Source organism: Hoplias malabaricus, chromosome 7 (assembly GCF_029633855.1).
Source record: "Hoplias malabaricus isolate fHopMal1 chromosome 7, fHopMal1.hap1, whole genome shotgun sequence".
Classification (NCBI taxonomy): Eukaryota; Metazoa; Chordata; class Actinopteri; order Characiformes; family Erythrinidae; genus Hoplias; species Hoplias malabaricus.
The window spans coordinates 15,667,639-15,682,989 of record NC_089806.1 but is presented as its reverse complement, the minus strand read 5'-3'; the positions used below and the strand labels follow the sequence as shown (position 1 = coordinate 15,682,989).

At 42.1% G+C, this 15,351-nt stretch overlaps 2 protein-coding genes across 8 annotated transcripts in view; one reads left to right on the top strand and one right to left on the bottom strand.

Annotated features, from left to right (window-relative positions):
• Nucleotides 1-209: 209 nt before the first annotated feature.
• Nucleotides 210-9,022, top strand: hebp2 (heme binding protein 2). Of its 2 annotated transcripts, none has more exons than XM_066676934.1 (5): nucleotides 210-408; nucleotides 1,692-1,774; nucleotides 1,874-2,009; nucleotides 6,633-6,813; nucleotides 8,112-9,022. In XM_066676934.1, the coding sequence occupies exons 2-5, from the start codon at nucleotides 1,700-1,702 to the stop codon at nucleotides 8,299-8,301; spliced, it is 582 nt and encodes a 193-aa protein (XP_066533031.1). In that variant the 5' UTR covers nucleotides 210-408; nucleotides 1,692-1,699; the 3' UTR covers nucleotides 8,302-9,022. The 2 variants fall into 2 exon arrangements, with proteins under 2 accessions (XP_066533031.1, XP_066533030.1); XM_066676933.1 differs by having other exon boundaries at nucleotides 212-408; nucleotides 1,664-1,774; nucleotides 8,112-9,021.
• An 845-nt stretch (nucleotides 9,023-9,867) lies between these two features.
• nhsl1b (NHS-like 1b) overlaps nucleotides 9,868-15,351 on the bottom strand; it is a 113,923-nt gene continuing 108,439 nt past the window's right edge. For all 6 annotated transcript variants that reach the window (XM_066676361.1, XM_066676363.1, XM_066676362.1 and 3 more), the window contains 2 exons: nucleotides 15,217-15,343; nucleotides 9,868-12,897 (listed from right to left, as the gene is read on the bottom strand). In XM_066676361.1, the coding sequence (XP_066532458.1) occupies nucleotides 12,240-12,897; nucleotides 15,217-15,343 (785 nt within the window). In that variant the 3' untranslated portion in view covers nucleotides 9,868-12,239. The remainder of the gene's footprint in view (nucleotides 12,898-15,216; nucleotides 15,344-15,351) is intronic.

Here is a 15,351-nt window from a genome sequence, read left to right as displayed (position 1 = left end):
TACAGGCAGGTATTTTGCCACCTGTGGTTGTTATCATTAAATCTAGCTTAGAACCTTGTGGAGACACAAATAAGCCTTTTTTGCATGCATGAACATTTATTAATTCATTTGTATTTAATTCTGAATAAAGTATCATACACAGTTCTTCGTCGCTGTCTCTTTATTTTATGGTTTCGTAAATGTGCTCTTTCAGCCAATCAGAGGCGAGCGGTCACGTGCGCGCGCCTCAGTTTTGTAAACAGGAGAGAGCCGTTACAGAAGAGGAGTTATATCAGCTCTGACTGGCACAGATACAAACACGCACAGAGAGAGAGAGAGGAGTTGTAATAGACAGCAGTGCCTTGTTCTAAGAGCCCGGGCTTGTTTTCCATTTCTGCCAACGTCTCAGCAGTTTAACTTCAGAAACGGGTAAGAAATTAACAATCAAGGAGCTAAAGTTGTTGTTTTATCAAAATGTTCCCGTCCTCCTTAAATACAACGGTGTAAAGTGGATGGGGATGATTCCAGTCTTTTCATCAACATTGAATAATAAAAAGTGTCGTGTTTTTGTATTCTCTGTGTGTCGCCGCCTCCTGAGACACTGTCGGTTTTTACATAGAGGTTTATTTGTCTTCCAGGGGGTGGTTTTCTGCGGTCAAAGTGTAGGCAGATGTTCCTCCAGCGTTACACAAGTCAGTTACGTTCAGAATAACCACCGAAAGCTGACCTTCGTGCATTGTTTTACGTTTTAAAATATGTATTACTTTAATGTTTTTCAGTCATGATTCACAGAAGTTGATATGTTATTTTTATTAATCTCTAGTTGCACTCCAGGTAATTAAAAATATAATAATAATTTTATGAACGAACGCATTATTTGCAGATCTCTAATTTATGTGACTGAATGGTGTTGAAATTCACCCTCTGGCTATAAACACGCCCACTATGTTCATCATTACACACTGACGTGCAGATTGACCAATTAGATGTTTACAGAGAAGGTTATTGACCAATAACGTTAGCGCTACAGTCAGACCGTCCAATCCGAAGATTTTAGGCTACTTCACCACGCCCCCTTCTCACTCAAGCGAACCAATCGGAGTAGGGGAGGGCGGGACTAGTTTGTGAACGAAACGCTTCTCGAAGTTCTATGTAAGCTCTAGAAAAACAAAATCCCGGACGTTTGAGAAATTCCGTCATTCCGACATTTTTTTTTAAGTCTAAATAAAAAAAGAGGACATGTCCGGGAAAAAGAGGACGTTTTTCTATACCATCACGTTATTTCAGTACACATTGAAGTCCTCCACTACTTTGCTGCTCGCGTGCAGCTTGAAAGCCCTGCTCTACAAGTTGACAGAATTGGTTCTTTCGGATTGTGAGATGAGAAACACTGGCTGTCTGACTCCAAGATTTTGCGAATGACTTTGGAAACGTGCAGTTCCCTAGAAGAAACGTTGACTGCTCATTTCACCCATGATATGGCTCCCACCATATAGACCACACCACACAGAAAAAAAATAGATTTTCACTTAAGGGGGTCAACATGATCACATTTACTGAAAATGTTCAGTAACATTTATTTTCCATATTAGTTTCTCTATGTGCAACAATTTTATTTCTTTTTTTTCTTTCCCTGTACATGGTTATATTTTTGTGCTTTATTCTTTGTGAATTCACCTGATAGTTCACTGGTGGACTTTCCCTGAATTCAGTTGAGAAGATGCTGAAAACTCTGGGTCAAGTCATTTTTTCAACAGGACTGGATTCTCCAAAGTTCACTCCTCAGGAGAGTAAGGTTGGTTAGAGAGTCCTTTTTTACTTACTGTAAGCATCAAAGCTTTGAATTTACACCATGCAAACATGAACTAATGTGTATGTTTCACATTTCCTCCAGGGCCAGGACTATGAAGTCCGCACCTACCAACAAACAAACTGGGTCAGTACCACAGTGACTGGCATGGAGCAAGATTCTGCTTTAAGCACGGGCTTTAAAAGACTCTTCAAATACATCCAGGGAAATAATGAAAAGAGTAAGTTCTGTAGATGGTCATAGACTGAAACTGATATTACCATTAGTTTATAGATACTTCAAAGCTTGTGTCTTTGATTTTGAGTGACATAATTTTGTTTATATTTTAAAATTAAAGGAATATAAGTGAGGAACCCTGAATCATTTATCCATGTCACATTAGTAAACAGAGCACTGTTTGTCCATCTGTGTCTGTCAGTAGCTTGGGCAGCATTCCAAAGAGCACGCAACTCCCTACATAGTACACTACACAGATTATAAGAACTAATGCACTAGTTTGACAGGGAGATGTGAAGATTTATAATATGACTTACAATGCACTGTGTATTGCACTATATTTTATGACCTACACTGTGCATTACATAGGGTGTGGGGTGATATTTGCAATTTACTTTGATGGTGCAGCAGGTAGTGTCAGACAGCAGACAGCCGTCACACAGCTCCAGGGGCCTGGAGGTTGTGGGTTCGATTCTTGCTCCGGGTGACTGTCTGTGAGCAGTTGGTGTGTTCTCCCTGTGTCCGCGTGGGTTTCCTCCGGGTGCTCCGGTTTCCTCCCACGGTCCAAAAACACACGTTGGTAGGTGGATTGGTGACTTAAAAAAGTGTCCGTAGGTGTGAGTGAATGTGTGTGTGTGTGTGTGTGTGTGTGTGTGTCTGTGTTGCCCTGTGAAAGACTGGTGCCCCCTCCAGGGTGTATTCCTGCCTCGCGCCCAATGATTCCAGGTAGGCTCTGGACCCGCCGTGACCTTGGATAAGTGGTTACAGATAATGAATGAATGAATATGAACAAAACCAGTCATCTCACATTTTGAGTCCTTGTGTCAGCAGAGCCAGTAATATTCCTGAGAATCTCAGTGAATTCTTGCCGGTCCTGCTACATGCACTGCACAGGCACCATTCTATTCCTGCGGAACATTTCAAGCTGTGAGCATATGTCTGGCACAGAATGTTTCCGACTGTACACTACCAAGCGGCTGTCATTGAATCTTCATAAAATAAGGTAAACAGTGCAATGCGCATGTAAAAAGGGCAAATCCGGAAATTGTCAGGACCTGATTCTTGGCATGAATTCCAAAGATCTGAAAATAGCTTATGACGAAAATATTACTATGTCTAAGCAAAGACAACATTTTAAACAGTTATACATTCATGAGAACGTATCCAATTCATAGGAAATAAGCATTTTGAAAGAAATAAAAACAAGAATAGAAGTCATTTTAATATCAGTTTTGTGATTAAATAGGCTATAAGTGAAAAGAGAAAAGGCTCTATGCGGTTGAATCAATAGTTCAGGGAAGTGGTGCTTATGTTAGTGTTTTATGACTTTATTCCAAGAACGGCCATGTTTTCCATGTTTTTTTTTTCTATTTTGTCTTCACTTCAATTGTACAGAATTACTGCTTACTTTCTCTATTTTCACCTCAGGATTTAGTCCTGAGCTCTGGGGTATTTTTTTGGTCTTGGTCTTGGCTTGTATTTCCACTTTACTCTGTCTTTCTCTAGTCTTATGTCCAGTAAGCAGAGGAAACTGGGCTTTCTTTATATGGATTTCACCTCCCCCCACCCACACTTCCTTTACAGATGTAATTAACTATTTCATAGCCCATGTTGTTGCTTTTTTATTTTTTTATTTTTTAACACAAATGTCATTAAAACAATTATGAAGACTGTGAAACATTATGTAATTTACAAAAGAAAACTTTAGCTAACATTAGGTTATTACTAAATTCCTTAATTAAGTAGTACATTAATTAAGATCGGGCGGCATGGTGGTGCAGCAGGTAGTGTCGCAGTCACACAGCTCCAGGGACCTGGAGGTTGTGGGTTCAATTCCCCCTCCGGGTGACTGTCTGTGAGGAGTTGAATCCTCCGGGTGCTCCGGTTTCCTCCCACGGTCCAAAAACACACGTTGGTAGGTGGATTGGCGACTCAAAATTGTCCGTAGGTGTGAGTGAATGTGTGTGTGTCTGTGTTGCCCTGTGAAGGACTGGCGCCCCCTCCAGGGTGTATTCCCCGCCTTGCGCCCAATGATTCCAGGTAGGCTCTGGACCCACGGTGACCCTGAACTGGATAAGCGCTTACAGATGATGAATGAATGAATGAATTAAGATCATTGGGCACCACCTCTTGCTGCTTCAGGTACCACGAGTGGTACGTGTACCTCAGTTAGAGAACCACAGAATTAAGTCATTGGTGTGCATGAGGTGTGTTCTGGGCAATGGAATCTATAAAGTGCACAGGGCAGTGGCCCACCAGGATTGAGAAGCAGAGGCGCATGTGTTTTTAAATGCTGTGAGACTCTCTCCAGTGCAGGGAGAGAGGATGTGTATGAGATAATTGTGTCGATCTTTTACATCTGTTTACATGCGTGCTGCACTATGAAGGCAGACATTTCATCTCCAAAATGACAAAAACAGGAAGAAAAATATCACGTGACCGCAGTGTAAGCAAAACCAGTAGAAAGAGACATTATTATTGTAGCAGTAGATGAGCCTAAATTCACCAATGTCACTGCCAACCTAACTAATGGTCTCTTGTATTTAAATGCAATCAAATCCTCACATTGAGTTTCAATAAGGACTCCAGAGCCTTCCCTGAGGTGCAGAGGCTGTTAATGCAGCAAGTTAAGACAAACTCTCATTTAATACCTTGGATTACAGATGAAACCCGGGTAGGCTGTGTCTGCAAGGTTTAGATATATAAGATTGTTTAAGCATAACTTATAATTGAACAAATTTTTCAATGGAATTAGCTATAAACTAAATGATTTGCTGGGTTTATCCCCAAATTCTGATTAAAATTGTCCAAATGTTGAAAAAACCTATGTGACAAGATGTCTGAAGATGAACAGCTGGTAACGCTACTGCCCTACACACAGCACACTGGTGTTTAATGGGTTGACTTGTTTATCCTGTGCAGGAACACTACATAATTGAGACACTGTGGGCAAAACTCCTGTTACAACATTCACACCCATCTGTAACATGATAATCACTGAGTCAATTTTACACCGATGAGGTGCATGAGGAAAGCTGTATGTGCTTCGCTGTGCTTGATCTTTCACACAGCATGTGACCACACTGTTGTCTGATGACACTTTTTTTTTTTAACTCCCATTTAACCTGTGAAAGCACAATGGAAAGAAGCATACGAGTGAAGTACTATTGGAAACACATTTGGTGGTTTCTCCAGAGATTAAATAATAAGGTGTGGAGCCACATATTTTATTTAATTTATGAAAAAGTGAACTTTGTGCCAGAACTCATTCTCACAGACAAATCTGTTTTATTTAGAGGCAGGCCAGTTCTTCCTGAAAGTACAACAAAAGCACATTTGCTTAAACTTCAGTGTCCTTTGTGAGTAAGGCAGAACGTAATAAGTGGTCATGGTTTCTATGGTTGGGGTTTTTGACCAGTTTACCTGATAAGAAGAAATTATACAGCACTGTGCAGAAGTCTTAGGCACCTAAGATAATTATATATTTAATCTGATGCCTTCTCAGTAAGCGTGGTGCTCGTATTACATGTATAGCTTGTATTATAAGTTATATATAATCACAGTAAATAAAAAGAATAATATAAAACAAATAAGAAATATAAGATATTTTGTTTCTATAAAGTAGAGGGTGTGAGTGAGTTTGAAGAACAGTGTTTTGTTTACATTCTCCTTGATTGCATTCATTCATTATCTGTAATCCAGTTCAGGGTCACGGGGGGTCCAGAGCCTACCTGGAATCATTGGGCGCAAGGCGGGAATACACCCTGGAGGGGGCGCCAGTCCTTCACAGGGCAACACAGACACACACACACACACACACACACATTCACTTTTGAGTCGCCAATCCACCTACCAATGTGTGTTTTTGGACTTTGGGAGGAAACCGGAGCACCCGGAGGAAACCCACGCGGACACGGGGAGAACACACCAACTCCTCACAGACAGTCACCTGGCGCGGGAATCAAACCCACAACCTCCAGGTCCCTGGAGCTGTGTGACACTACCTGCTGCATCCTCCTTGATTGCATGAATGTGTTAAATCAACAGCAAACATTATTTATAATCATTATTTATTAACCACTAGAACTAGGTATTGGATGATAACCTCAAATAATACGGACTCCACGAGGAGAGATTTGGAAAAAGTTAAACCAACACATTCACACAGAGTATCACACTCACTGGAGTAATGTTATTGGGTTTTATTCTAATGTTGTGTGTTATTTGTTAATTCATTCATTCATTTATCCATTATCTGTAAGCGCTTATTCAGTTCAGGGTCACTGTGTGTCCAGAGCCTACCTGGAATCATTGGGCGCACTGCGGGAATGCACCCTGGAGGGGGCGCCAGTCCTTCACAGGGCGTGTTATTTGTTGTTTGTTTGTTTTTTAGCGAATAAGCACTCACTGCTCAGATAAATAGCTTTTTAAATCTCATAATCTCTGGTGCCTAAAACTTTTACACGGTACTGTACATGATTTGAATGCAATGTTTTTATGGGTTTGTTTTCTCAACACACAGTGAGAGAATAATGAAATGAAACATAAGTATGTGAATGCTCTTAATGTTTTTGTAAGTTGCTGTTAATGTTCCGTGATTTTATATGTGTTTGTTGTTGTGTATCAGAGGTGAAAGTGGAAATGACTGCACCAGTGACATGTCTGATTGCTCCTGGAGAGGGTCCAGCCTGTGAGAGCTCATTCACTGTGTCCTTCTACGTCCCTGAAAAGGACCAGGCTGACCCCCCGAAGCCCAGCGCCCCAGAAGTATTTATTGAGGAAAGGAAAGAGTTCACTGTGTTTGTGAGGTACGTTTACTGACGATGATTATATTGTACCCACACGTCATGTGCACCGTAATAAAATGAAAGTGCCTTAAAATGGTCATTTGGAACGATGCCATTGATGTAGGGCTTTCATAGAAGAGTATTTAACAAGCGTTGAATACTTGTTGATGGTAAAAATATAATTATTTACAAAGTTTACTAGTTTATTGTCAGATGAAAAACACCTTGGAAGTGGCGTGTAACTCTCACATGCTCCTCAGTAGGTGCTGTACAGTGCTTTGCATCAGTGAGGATATGTATTAAAACAAAAGATACCATTTTTGAATTTGAATAGAATAGTTTACAAACAAAACTGTAAAATATTGTAAATATTGTAAAATATTTTATAAAAAACTGTAAAATATTTTTCATTTTCATATGTATTCGACATAATGAACAATATATAGAAGTTCTTATTTGGGCGGGCTTTTCATAGAAGAAACACTGAAAGGTGTTTCTGTCAATCATTCTTTGTCATTCATTCATTCATTATCTGTAACCCTTATCCAGTTCAGGGTCGCGGGGGGTCCAGAGCCTACCTGGAATCATTGGGCGCAAGGCAGGAATACACCCTGGAGGGAACGCCAATCCTTCACAGGGCAACACACACATTCACTCACACCTACGGACACTTTTGAGTCGCAACATGTGTTTTTGGACTGTGGGAGGAAACCGGAGCACCCGGAGGAAACCCACGCAGACACACCAACTCCTCACAGACAGTCACCCGGAGCGGGAATCGAACCCACAACCTCCAGGTTCCTGGAGCTGTGTGACTGCTGCACCACCATGCCGCCAACATTCTTTGTCATTCTCAACTTAAAGAGGAATTATGATAAACAATGTTTATAAACAAAGACAAGGTGAAAGAGAGCATAACAAACACATGTGCAGAGAACAATGTGCACTGATTAAAAATGGAACAAACAAGAATGAGGAAGAAATATAACAAAGTGAAAATGACTGAAAACTGCGTTTCTGCTCCTCACTTTTCAGTCCTGGGCTCTCAGGTTTGAAAGTAAAGAGAGGCTCAAACTCAATGCCTGAACAGGGCTGTTTAGACAGGATACGAACAGAGGTTTTTTTTCTTTTATGCCTGTGGTATTTTGAAAAAAGTATGCTCCAGATATTTTGTTAAGACTCCAGAACTGTTTTAAAGTTGTTTTTTTGGGGGGGTTACTGTTTGTTCATACCTTTTGGGTACCTTTATTCTGAAGAATATAACAGTCAAAATGTGTGCATTTTATTTTATTTGTTTTTTTTTTTTGTGTGTGTGACAGGACATTTGGAGGTTTTGCCAACACCCAGAACACCCTCGAGGAGCTGCTGAAACTGACAGAGAGTCTGAAGAGAGACGGCATGGCTTTTAAAGAGTCTCCGTACTACAGAGTGGGCTACGATAGTCCCTTCAAACTGGTCAACCGTAGAAACGAAGTATGGCTCTTCAAACAGGAGGATGGAAAGCAGTAAGCACACGAAATGTTTACACTGTGTTAAGAGGTCAAGATTGAAGAAGATATTCATCTCATGGTTTACATTCAAACGTGCCTGGAATGTGGGAATTTTCATTGATATTCGGCTGCTTGTAAAATGTAGAGTAACAACATTTTTTTGTATAATGAGGGCAAAAAAAAACAAATCATACACTTCACACATAATGTTGGTGTCAGTGCTTGTGCCTCTGTAGTTTTCACTTTTATAAGCTCTGTTTCTGTTTGGCTACGGAGTGTAAACAGCAGCAGGCTGTTTTAATACCGACTAAAAATGAAGTTTTTACTATTACAGCAACATTCCTATAAATGACAGCCTGTGAATATAATCTCAGATGGAGTTACGCTGTAGGGCTACAGTGTGACTGAACTTTCAGTGCTTTCTTTGATTGTTTGTTGATGCTGTGAGTGTGGTGCTTTTACTGGCATCTAGTGCTCAAGACTGCATTTAATGGTCAGTGCTGTTACTACATCCATGTTTGTCATTTTTTTTAAAAGTGCACTTGGGGATAATTCAATATCTGACCACTTTATTGAGATCACTGACACATTCCGTTTAACTTGAGGTTTGGGGACTAATAGTAATGATTAATATGGTGAAATGTTTAATTAAAGAGACACTGATATTAAAGTATCTCAATATGTACTTTTCATTTCTCAAAGAAAATAAAACACAAACAAGCATTAGAGAATATTCTGAGTCCTCAGTGATCCATGTGAAAAAACACAAACAAAAACACATGTTCACAAAGACCCTGCACCGTCATCAGGTTTATTTTAGAGGGAACTGGGCTCTGGATCACGTTCACACTCAGCAACAACCTCCTTCTCTCGTTGTGTGCTGAGGCTGCATCAAAATATCAGGATCATAAGCATATCAACTCACACATCATTGGTGTCTTAGGCTGATTCTTGTGAACTGCTTTTGCTTTCTGTTTATAGGGATCAACGAGACTTCACATTCCACAAATCAGGTCTTTCATCACTTAAGTCTGATAACAAGAACATAGTGTCTTTTCTTGAAAAGCACTGAATAGCAACTCCTTATGGTGCAGTTTCTAAACGAGAGTGAGAGTACCAGTGCTTTCCATCTAAAAATGTACACGTGACTATTGGCTTTGGGTATCCAGCTCACTGAGAAACCCTACATTCTGGGATACACCACTGACTGACCCTGAAGCTGTTTTATAAAAGCATCTGCATGTCTCTTGGCATTGGACTAATAACTGTTAAGTCACTTTAACAGCCAACCTCCAGCTCCACAACTCCACAGCACACCAAGATTATTTTCATTCACTGTATATTGATTCTGTTAATTCATTTTTTTAAACAGTACGATCAACAAAACTTATATAAGCTATTTTATTTATGATTATAAATATATTGGGAAACATCTGTATAGAAAACACAAAGACATTTCGATGGATGTATGTTTGACAGATGCTGAGCAGGCAACGGTGATCCGTCAAAATTAGACTCACCTGGTCTTGTTTTCTAATATTTTTCACTCAACATTCTGTAGAACATTCTCCCTATTGTAGTCATTGCCAATTCCACCCCTTTTGGTTGGACTTCACTTCCATCTTGAGTGAAGGCTTCATTAAAGACACACGACCAGCCACCACCACTTTTGGAGCTGTCAGTAATGTACCACCATGGGAGTTCTCAGATCTGTCAAATCAGCTGACAGTAGCCTGGTCGGCTAGCACTGTGCATACTGTGAAGAGGGGCCCACCCAGAGAGTGAATCCAGCTGTGCTCTCCAGGACTCCCAGCCTCAGATGGCTGGGGCATCACCTTAGATCTATCTGGCAATTTCCCAATAATAGGCCAGCGCTTAGACTGAGGAGGCCATGTCCAACGTCTAAGGCCCAGATTACCCCAAAGCCTGGATGTCCTAAAGACCCTTGTAGAGTAAGTGATGGCCAGTGTGAGGATATGGTGGAGAAGGAGAGGGGTGAACTATGACTTCAGGGAGGACTTTAGAAATGACAAATGGTCGCGGAGGCCATGGAGACACAGCTAATGAGATTGTGGTGGAGCGACTGGTTGACAGGCGGCAGTGAATCAAAGACAGAGACGGGACAGATGGGACATTTTTAAACAACACCGTGTTTTATTACAGAGACGTACACAAGAGGGTTAGCAGCAGTCTTCCATTTCATCAACATCCAGGCCATTTATCTCACTCTGTCTCTCCCCGAATCCCAACTATTGCTCTAGCCACAGAACGAGAGCGAGACTTCATAAGTGCTCAGTTCTGGACACAAAGTCTCGGTCACACTCTGACTGATCGTGATTTTTGAAACGTAAATGTAATGCAGCCTCCCTCTCTAATCGGAAAAATAAAACTGAGCCATAGAGCTCCCTCTAAAATCCCCCCACTATATCAAATCACATTCTGGCTATTCTAAAATAAATACTCTACAAAAGGAAGCCACTCCCTTTCAACAATGGTTTCTAAAATGTACAAATTCTTTTGAAAATAAGTTCAGATGTTACTTCTCAATAAATTGTGTTTTTATGTACATAGAAAACAATACAAAACTGCACAAAGACATACACAAAAAGGAGTTAGTAATTAAGCCCCAGTTAAGTAAAAGCTAGTTTTACACCAAACCCTTAAAGAACAACCTTTATCACTCCAACAAACGCCATCACCATCCCAGAGTTTCTACAGCAGGCTACATTTACTGTTAAGCTCTTTGGTTACCCAAACCATTACAAACAAAACAGCTGTTATTTATTTCAAGTAAGTTACCTCTTTTATGTAAAAAATAAAATAATAAAAATCACTCTTCATTTGCCAATGAGTTACAACCAATGCAAGCATAAAATGTTTGTTTTTTAAATGATGAAACAGACAAATAAACTACAACCCGAACGTAAAAGAGATTCTGAAGCTTGTCATTAAGCCAGCGTCTCGGTCGTGCCACTTCAACCATCCTTCGGTCCACGTTCCAGTTGTCGTCTCCTGTCTGAATTCACCTCTGCTCTCTCAGGACCACAGAGAAACGCCGGTGTTGGTAGCGAACTGAAAGAGAAGAAACTCTGTTTATGCTGAACTCTGGAGTTCACTGATGTGTTTCCAACACCGAGAATCAGAAGTCAATCCCAGCTTAAGCATGAGCTGCATCAGTGAAGCTGTAAGGGATGTGAAGTACTGGACTGTAAGCTGCAGTCTTGAGTCCCTCTAGGCATTTCACCAAACCATCCATCCACTACAGCACCGCCGCAGCCAAAATGAGTCACTTAGCAATTCCTTCATCTCTTGCTCACACATGCTGCCTGTAATCAATCCTCGCCCAACCATCTTCCCGGCCTGCTTTACGTAGTCCTTCCTCACGTCCACTGAGCTGAAAACGGAAGATAACCCAAGCGAATCAAACAGGACTAAACCTAAGTAAAACTGCAGAGTATTGGAGGAAATGAATGAAAAAATAAACGTCCCGTTATCAACAAAAACAGCAGAAATAGCTCGAATCGAATGAAGCTTTTTGAAGAGCTGCAACAGAAATGTGGAATTTTACTTCAGACTAAGCACTGATCTGAAGGAGGCACCTCCGGTCCTATCTTCTCTCCCACAGGACAGATCCGTACAGCACTGTCTGCAGTCTGGAGCAGGGGGCACACAGAGTCCTGGGTCTGTGGTGTCCCCTCCTGCAGTCAAGGGTCAGTCTCTGTTGCTGCCAGGAGGTTCATTCGTTTCCTAGTTTGGGAAACTCTTTTGAACTCAGCTATTCCCAATCCTGCCCCTGGAGCACCGCTGCCCTTCCACATGTAGTTTTTCCAACTCTGAACTCCTGCATCAGCACTAGAAGGTCTTGCTGGTCAGCTGTAAGCTCTTAGCTTTGTTAGAGAAGGGAAAACAACAACAAAAGGCAGGAATCCATCAGGACCAGGTTTGGGAATGACTGGCTTAACTGCTCTCCTCTACACATAAAGTGCCATTAGAGTCCTGATGGAGCGCCGGGAGTGCGGGTGTTATGGGAGAATCTGGGCATGGTTCCTCCCAGCCCTCTCCGCTCTCGGCCAGCTCTCCCTCTCTTTCACAGATGACGGTCATTGGGCTGCTGAGGATGCGGCTGCGTGCATTATACTTGCTGCTGGCTGCTGAGGGTGGTGTGCGTGAGCGTCCGTATTTTGGTCCCACCAGTGAAGGGGATGTTGATGAAGGGGAACCCAGAGAGTAGCGTGGGATCATGCCCTCGCTGCGGGCCCAGTCCTCTGGTGCCCTCTTGCTGCGGCTGGGGGAAGAGCAGGGACTGTCCGGGCTCATGGGGTCCAGTGGTGAGTCCAAAGACCTTGTTCTGTGGAAGCGAGGGTCCGTGCTGCGCAGCATTTCTGTAGCAGACATGCGGAAGCTGGTCTCAGAGCGGCTGCCTTTCTTCAGCAGTAGAGCTTTGAAGGTGTCACTACTGGTGGCAGATTTGCGCAGGCTGCGCTGGATGGAGCCCATCTGTCGTGGCAAAGAGGAGCCCAGTACAGGACCCGTTCCAGTAGGAGTGACCGGAGGAGACGAGGGGGCACGACGCTCGTCCTCTGACTCTCGCCGTCCCAAGACCTTACGCTTGGACCTGGAGAGGACAAGAGCAGGAGAGAGTGTGTGTTAAAGATGAGCACTAGAAGTAGGTAAGAACTAAGTCTAGGAATGTCCTGATCCACTCAATCAAATCTGATTTAGCCCCAAAGGTACTTGTTATATCTGCATTGGCAGTTGACCATTGAGGCTAGACCCAGTCCTTGTACTTGATGTTTACTCCGTGGAGCTGTATATTTAACTTAATAATGAATTAGCCCAAAAATAAAACCCTTATCAGGACATTCAACATACTCACTGGCTGTTGGAATGCATCCAGAAAATATGTCTTTAATAAATAAAGTGATTATTTACACTGTAAGTAAGAAGTGTCAGTCCTCTTTTAATGCATTTGATTAGACATGTATTAGTTATTTAGCAGGAAGAGTGAAGCACCATTGCTGTACTGATCTAACAGACTGTACGCCAGGGTCTTCTCCCCTCAAGCTGAAGTCAGTGAAATCAGGTTCATTTTGTAATTAATTTTTCACCAATGAGCCTCCACCTTCCATCGATTCCCGTCTCTTTTCTCATTAAATCAGCAGAGCCTCCAGCAGCTCCCAAGTTTACACTGCACAAAGTATTGGAAAAGCAGGAATAACTTGTGTGGGATATTGATGGCAGGTGGTGTTTGTACTACACTCAAGTCTTTTATTCAAATGCAGTCTCTTTAGGAGCCAACACAAAGATGAAAGTGCACAGATTGCGGTTTTGTGGGAGGCTACTAATGCAAGCAGAGGGACAGTGGAATTAATCAACAAAGCAAACTGAAAAAAAAAAGTGCTCAAAAAGCATTTTAAACTTGAGGAGCATTCTCCTACTCTTCTGACCAGTGCTCAGGACGTCTGTACACGCTGGCCAGTGGGTTCTGGGAGAAATCGCATTCATTAGTGTCGCACCATTGCTGCAGATTATTGAAGTGGGGATTAGCAGGGGGGGGAATAAAAGCAGAAATTTATCCCATGGCTAAGGGATTACGGGGCTAATCCCTTCGCAGCGTCACCAGGAGAAGGGAAACACCAATGGCCAATTACTTGCCAGAGCGCACCTCACGTGCCGGGGGGCGTTCAGACTCAGCCAGTCCAGACTGAACAACGGAGCAGAGAGAAGAAACGCAGGTGGCCAGATGAGAGAGAGAGTGAAAGACAGGAAAGATCTTAGCGCAGGAGAACACATATATGTAGAAGAGTGTTGTGAGACAGGCACTGATGACACCGGCTCATTGGTCTTCGATGCTTTCACTCTTAAACGACATCTGTGTCAACTCCTAAAATCAGCCACTCATTAAAATCATAATGAAAACATCTTGTAATGAAATAAAGCCTTACATAAAACCTTCAGCTCTGTGAAATCCTTGGGTTGAAGTGAAAAGCCTACACATGTGCTCTACACTGTTTATTGAAGGTTACCATTCATCTTTGTGCTGAGAAAACCTTTCATACTGAAACGGAAAATAAACCCTTACTATCACACGTGACCATAACACTCTCTTGTAGATGAAGAGTGGATTTACAGAAGACAGAACTCAGGTGCACTAATATCAACACTTCTGGCTTGCACGAGCACATCTGCACCAACACACACAGTGTACACAGAACACAGCTGCAGCGTCGTTCGAGAAAACGAACACACAGCTCCGTAGCCTGTAGTATCAAGGGCAGGGGTGTTGTACACCTGAATAATGAATGACTGAATGAGATAGTGTGCTTTCCCTACACTAACTTACTCTGACTGTGCATTAACGCCCACTACAACAGAAAAGAGCACCTCTCCATCTAAGAGACACAAGCCAGAGCAGCCTTCACTCCCAGCTTAACCAACTCCATTCAGCTCTGATTCCTGTCTCTGATAATGCAAGGGACACTCTGCTTTAACCCTTAGAACTCAGTCTTTCACTCACAGTTTCTCAGATGATTCAATGTGTGACCTAATCTCTATTATGGATTGAAATGTATCAGTGCCTGTAAAAAGTGAGTAATACTTGTTCTAGTTTCTAATTACAGCCACCTTCATAAACACAGTTCACTGTACTGCAGTCAGAACATATACCTGTCTGCTTCTGGATATAATAACACAGTGCTGAGAATTGTCCACATTTAAGAGCATACATAATGCTGAGTGGAATATATTTACTTCTAACCAAGCTCCTCTTCCAATCAATATATAAACATTCCTGATGATAGAAGCCTATGGGAAATGAAGTTATCTTACTATGAATTGAATTGACTGTGGCTTTATGGAACAGTATCCAAAACTATGTAAAAGACTGTATGTATAAGAGGCATGTGAGGGTGAGTAGTAACAGGAGCAGGTGTACCTGTGAATGGCAGCGAAGAGGTCTTCGGTGGTCCGGGGTCGTGTGGGTGTCACCATGTCCTCGAAGACTTCACCGTTGCTGCTGGAAGCTGGCGAGGAATCTGCCACGTTGGACTCGAACACCTCACCTGAGAGG

What these genes read in the sequence shown, in the direction of transcription:
- hebp2 (XM_066676934.1), top strand. Translation starts at nt 1,700, where the DNA reads ATGCTGAAAACTCTGGGTCAAGTCATTTTTTCAACAGGACTGGATTCT. An exon ending in CCAGGGAAATAATGAAAAGA is followed by an intron (nt 2,010 to 6,632) that starts GTAAGTTCTGTA and finishes GTTGTGTATCAG; the next exon opens with AGGTGAAAGTGGAAATGACT. An exon ending in GAGTTCACTGTGTTTGTGAG is followed by an intron (nt 6,814 to 8,111) that starts GTACGTTTACTG and finishes TGTGTGTGACAG; the next exon opens with GACATTTGGAGGTTTTGCCA.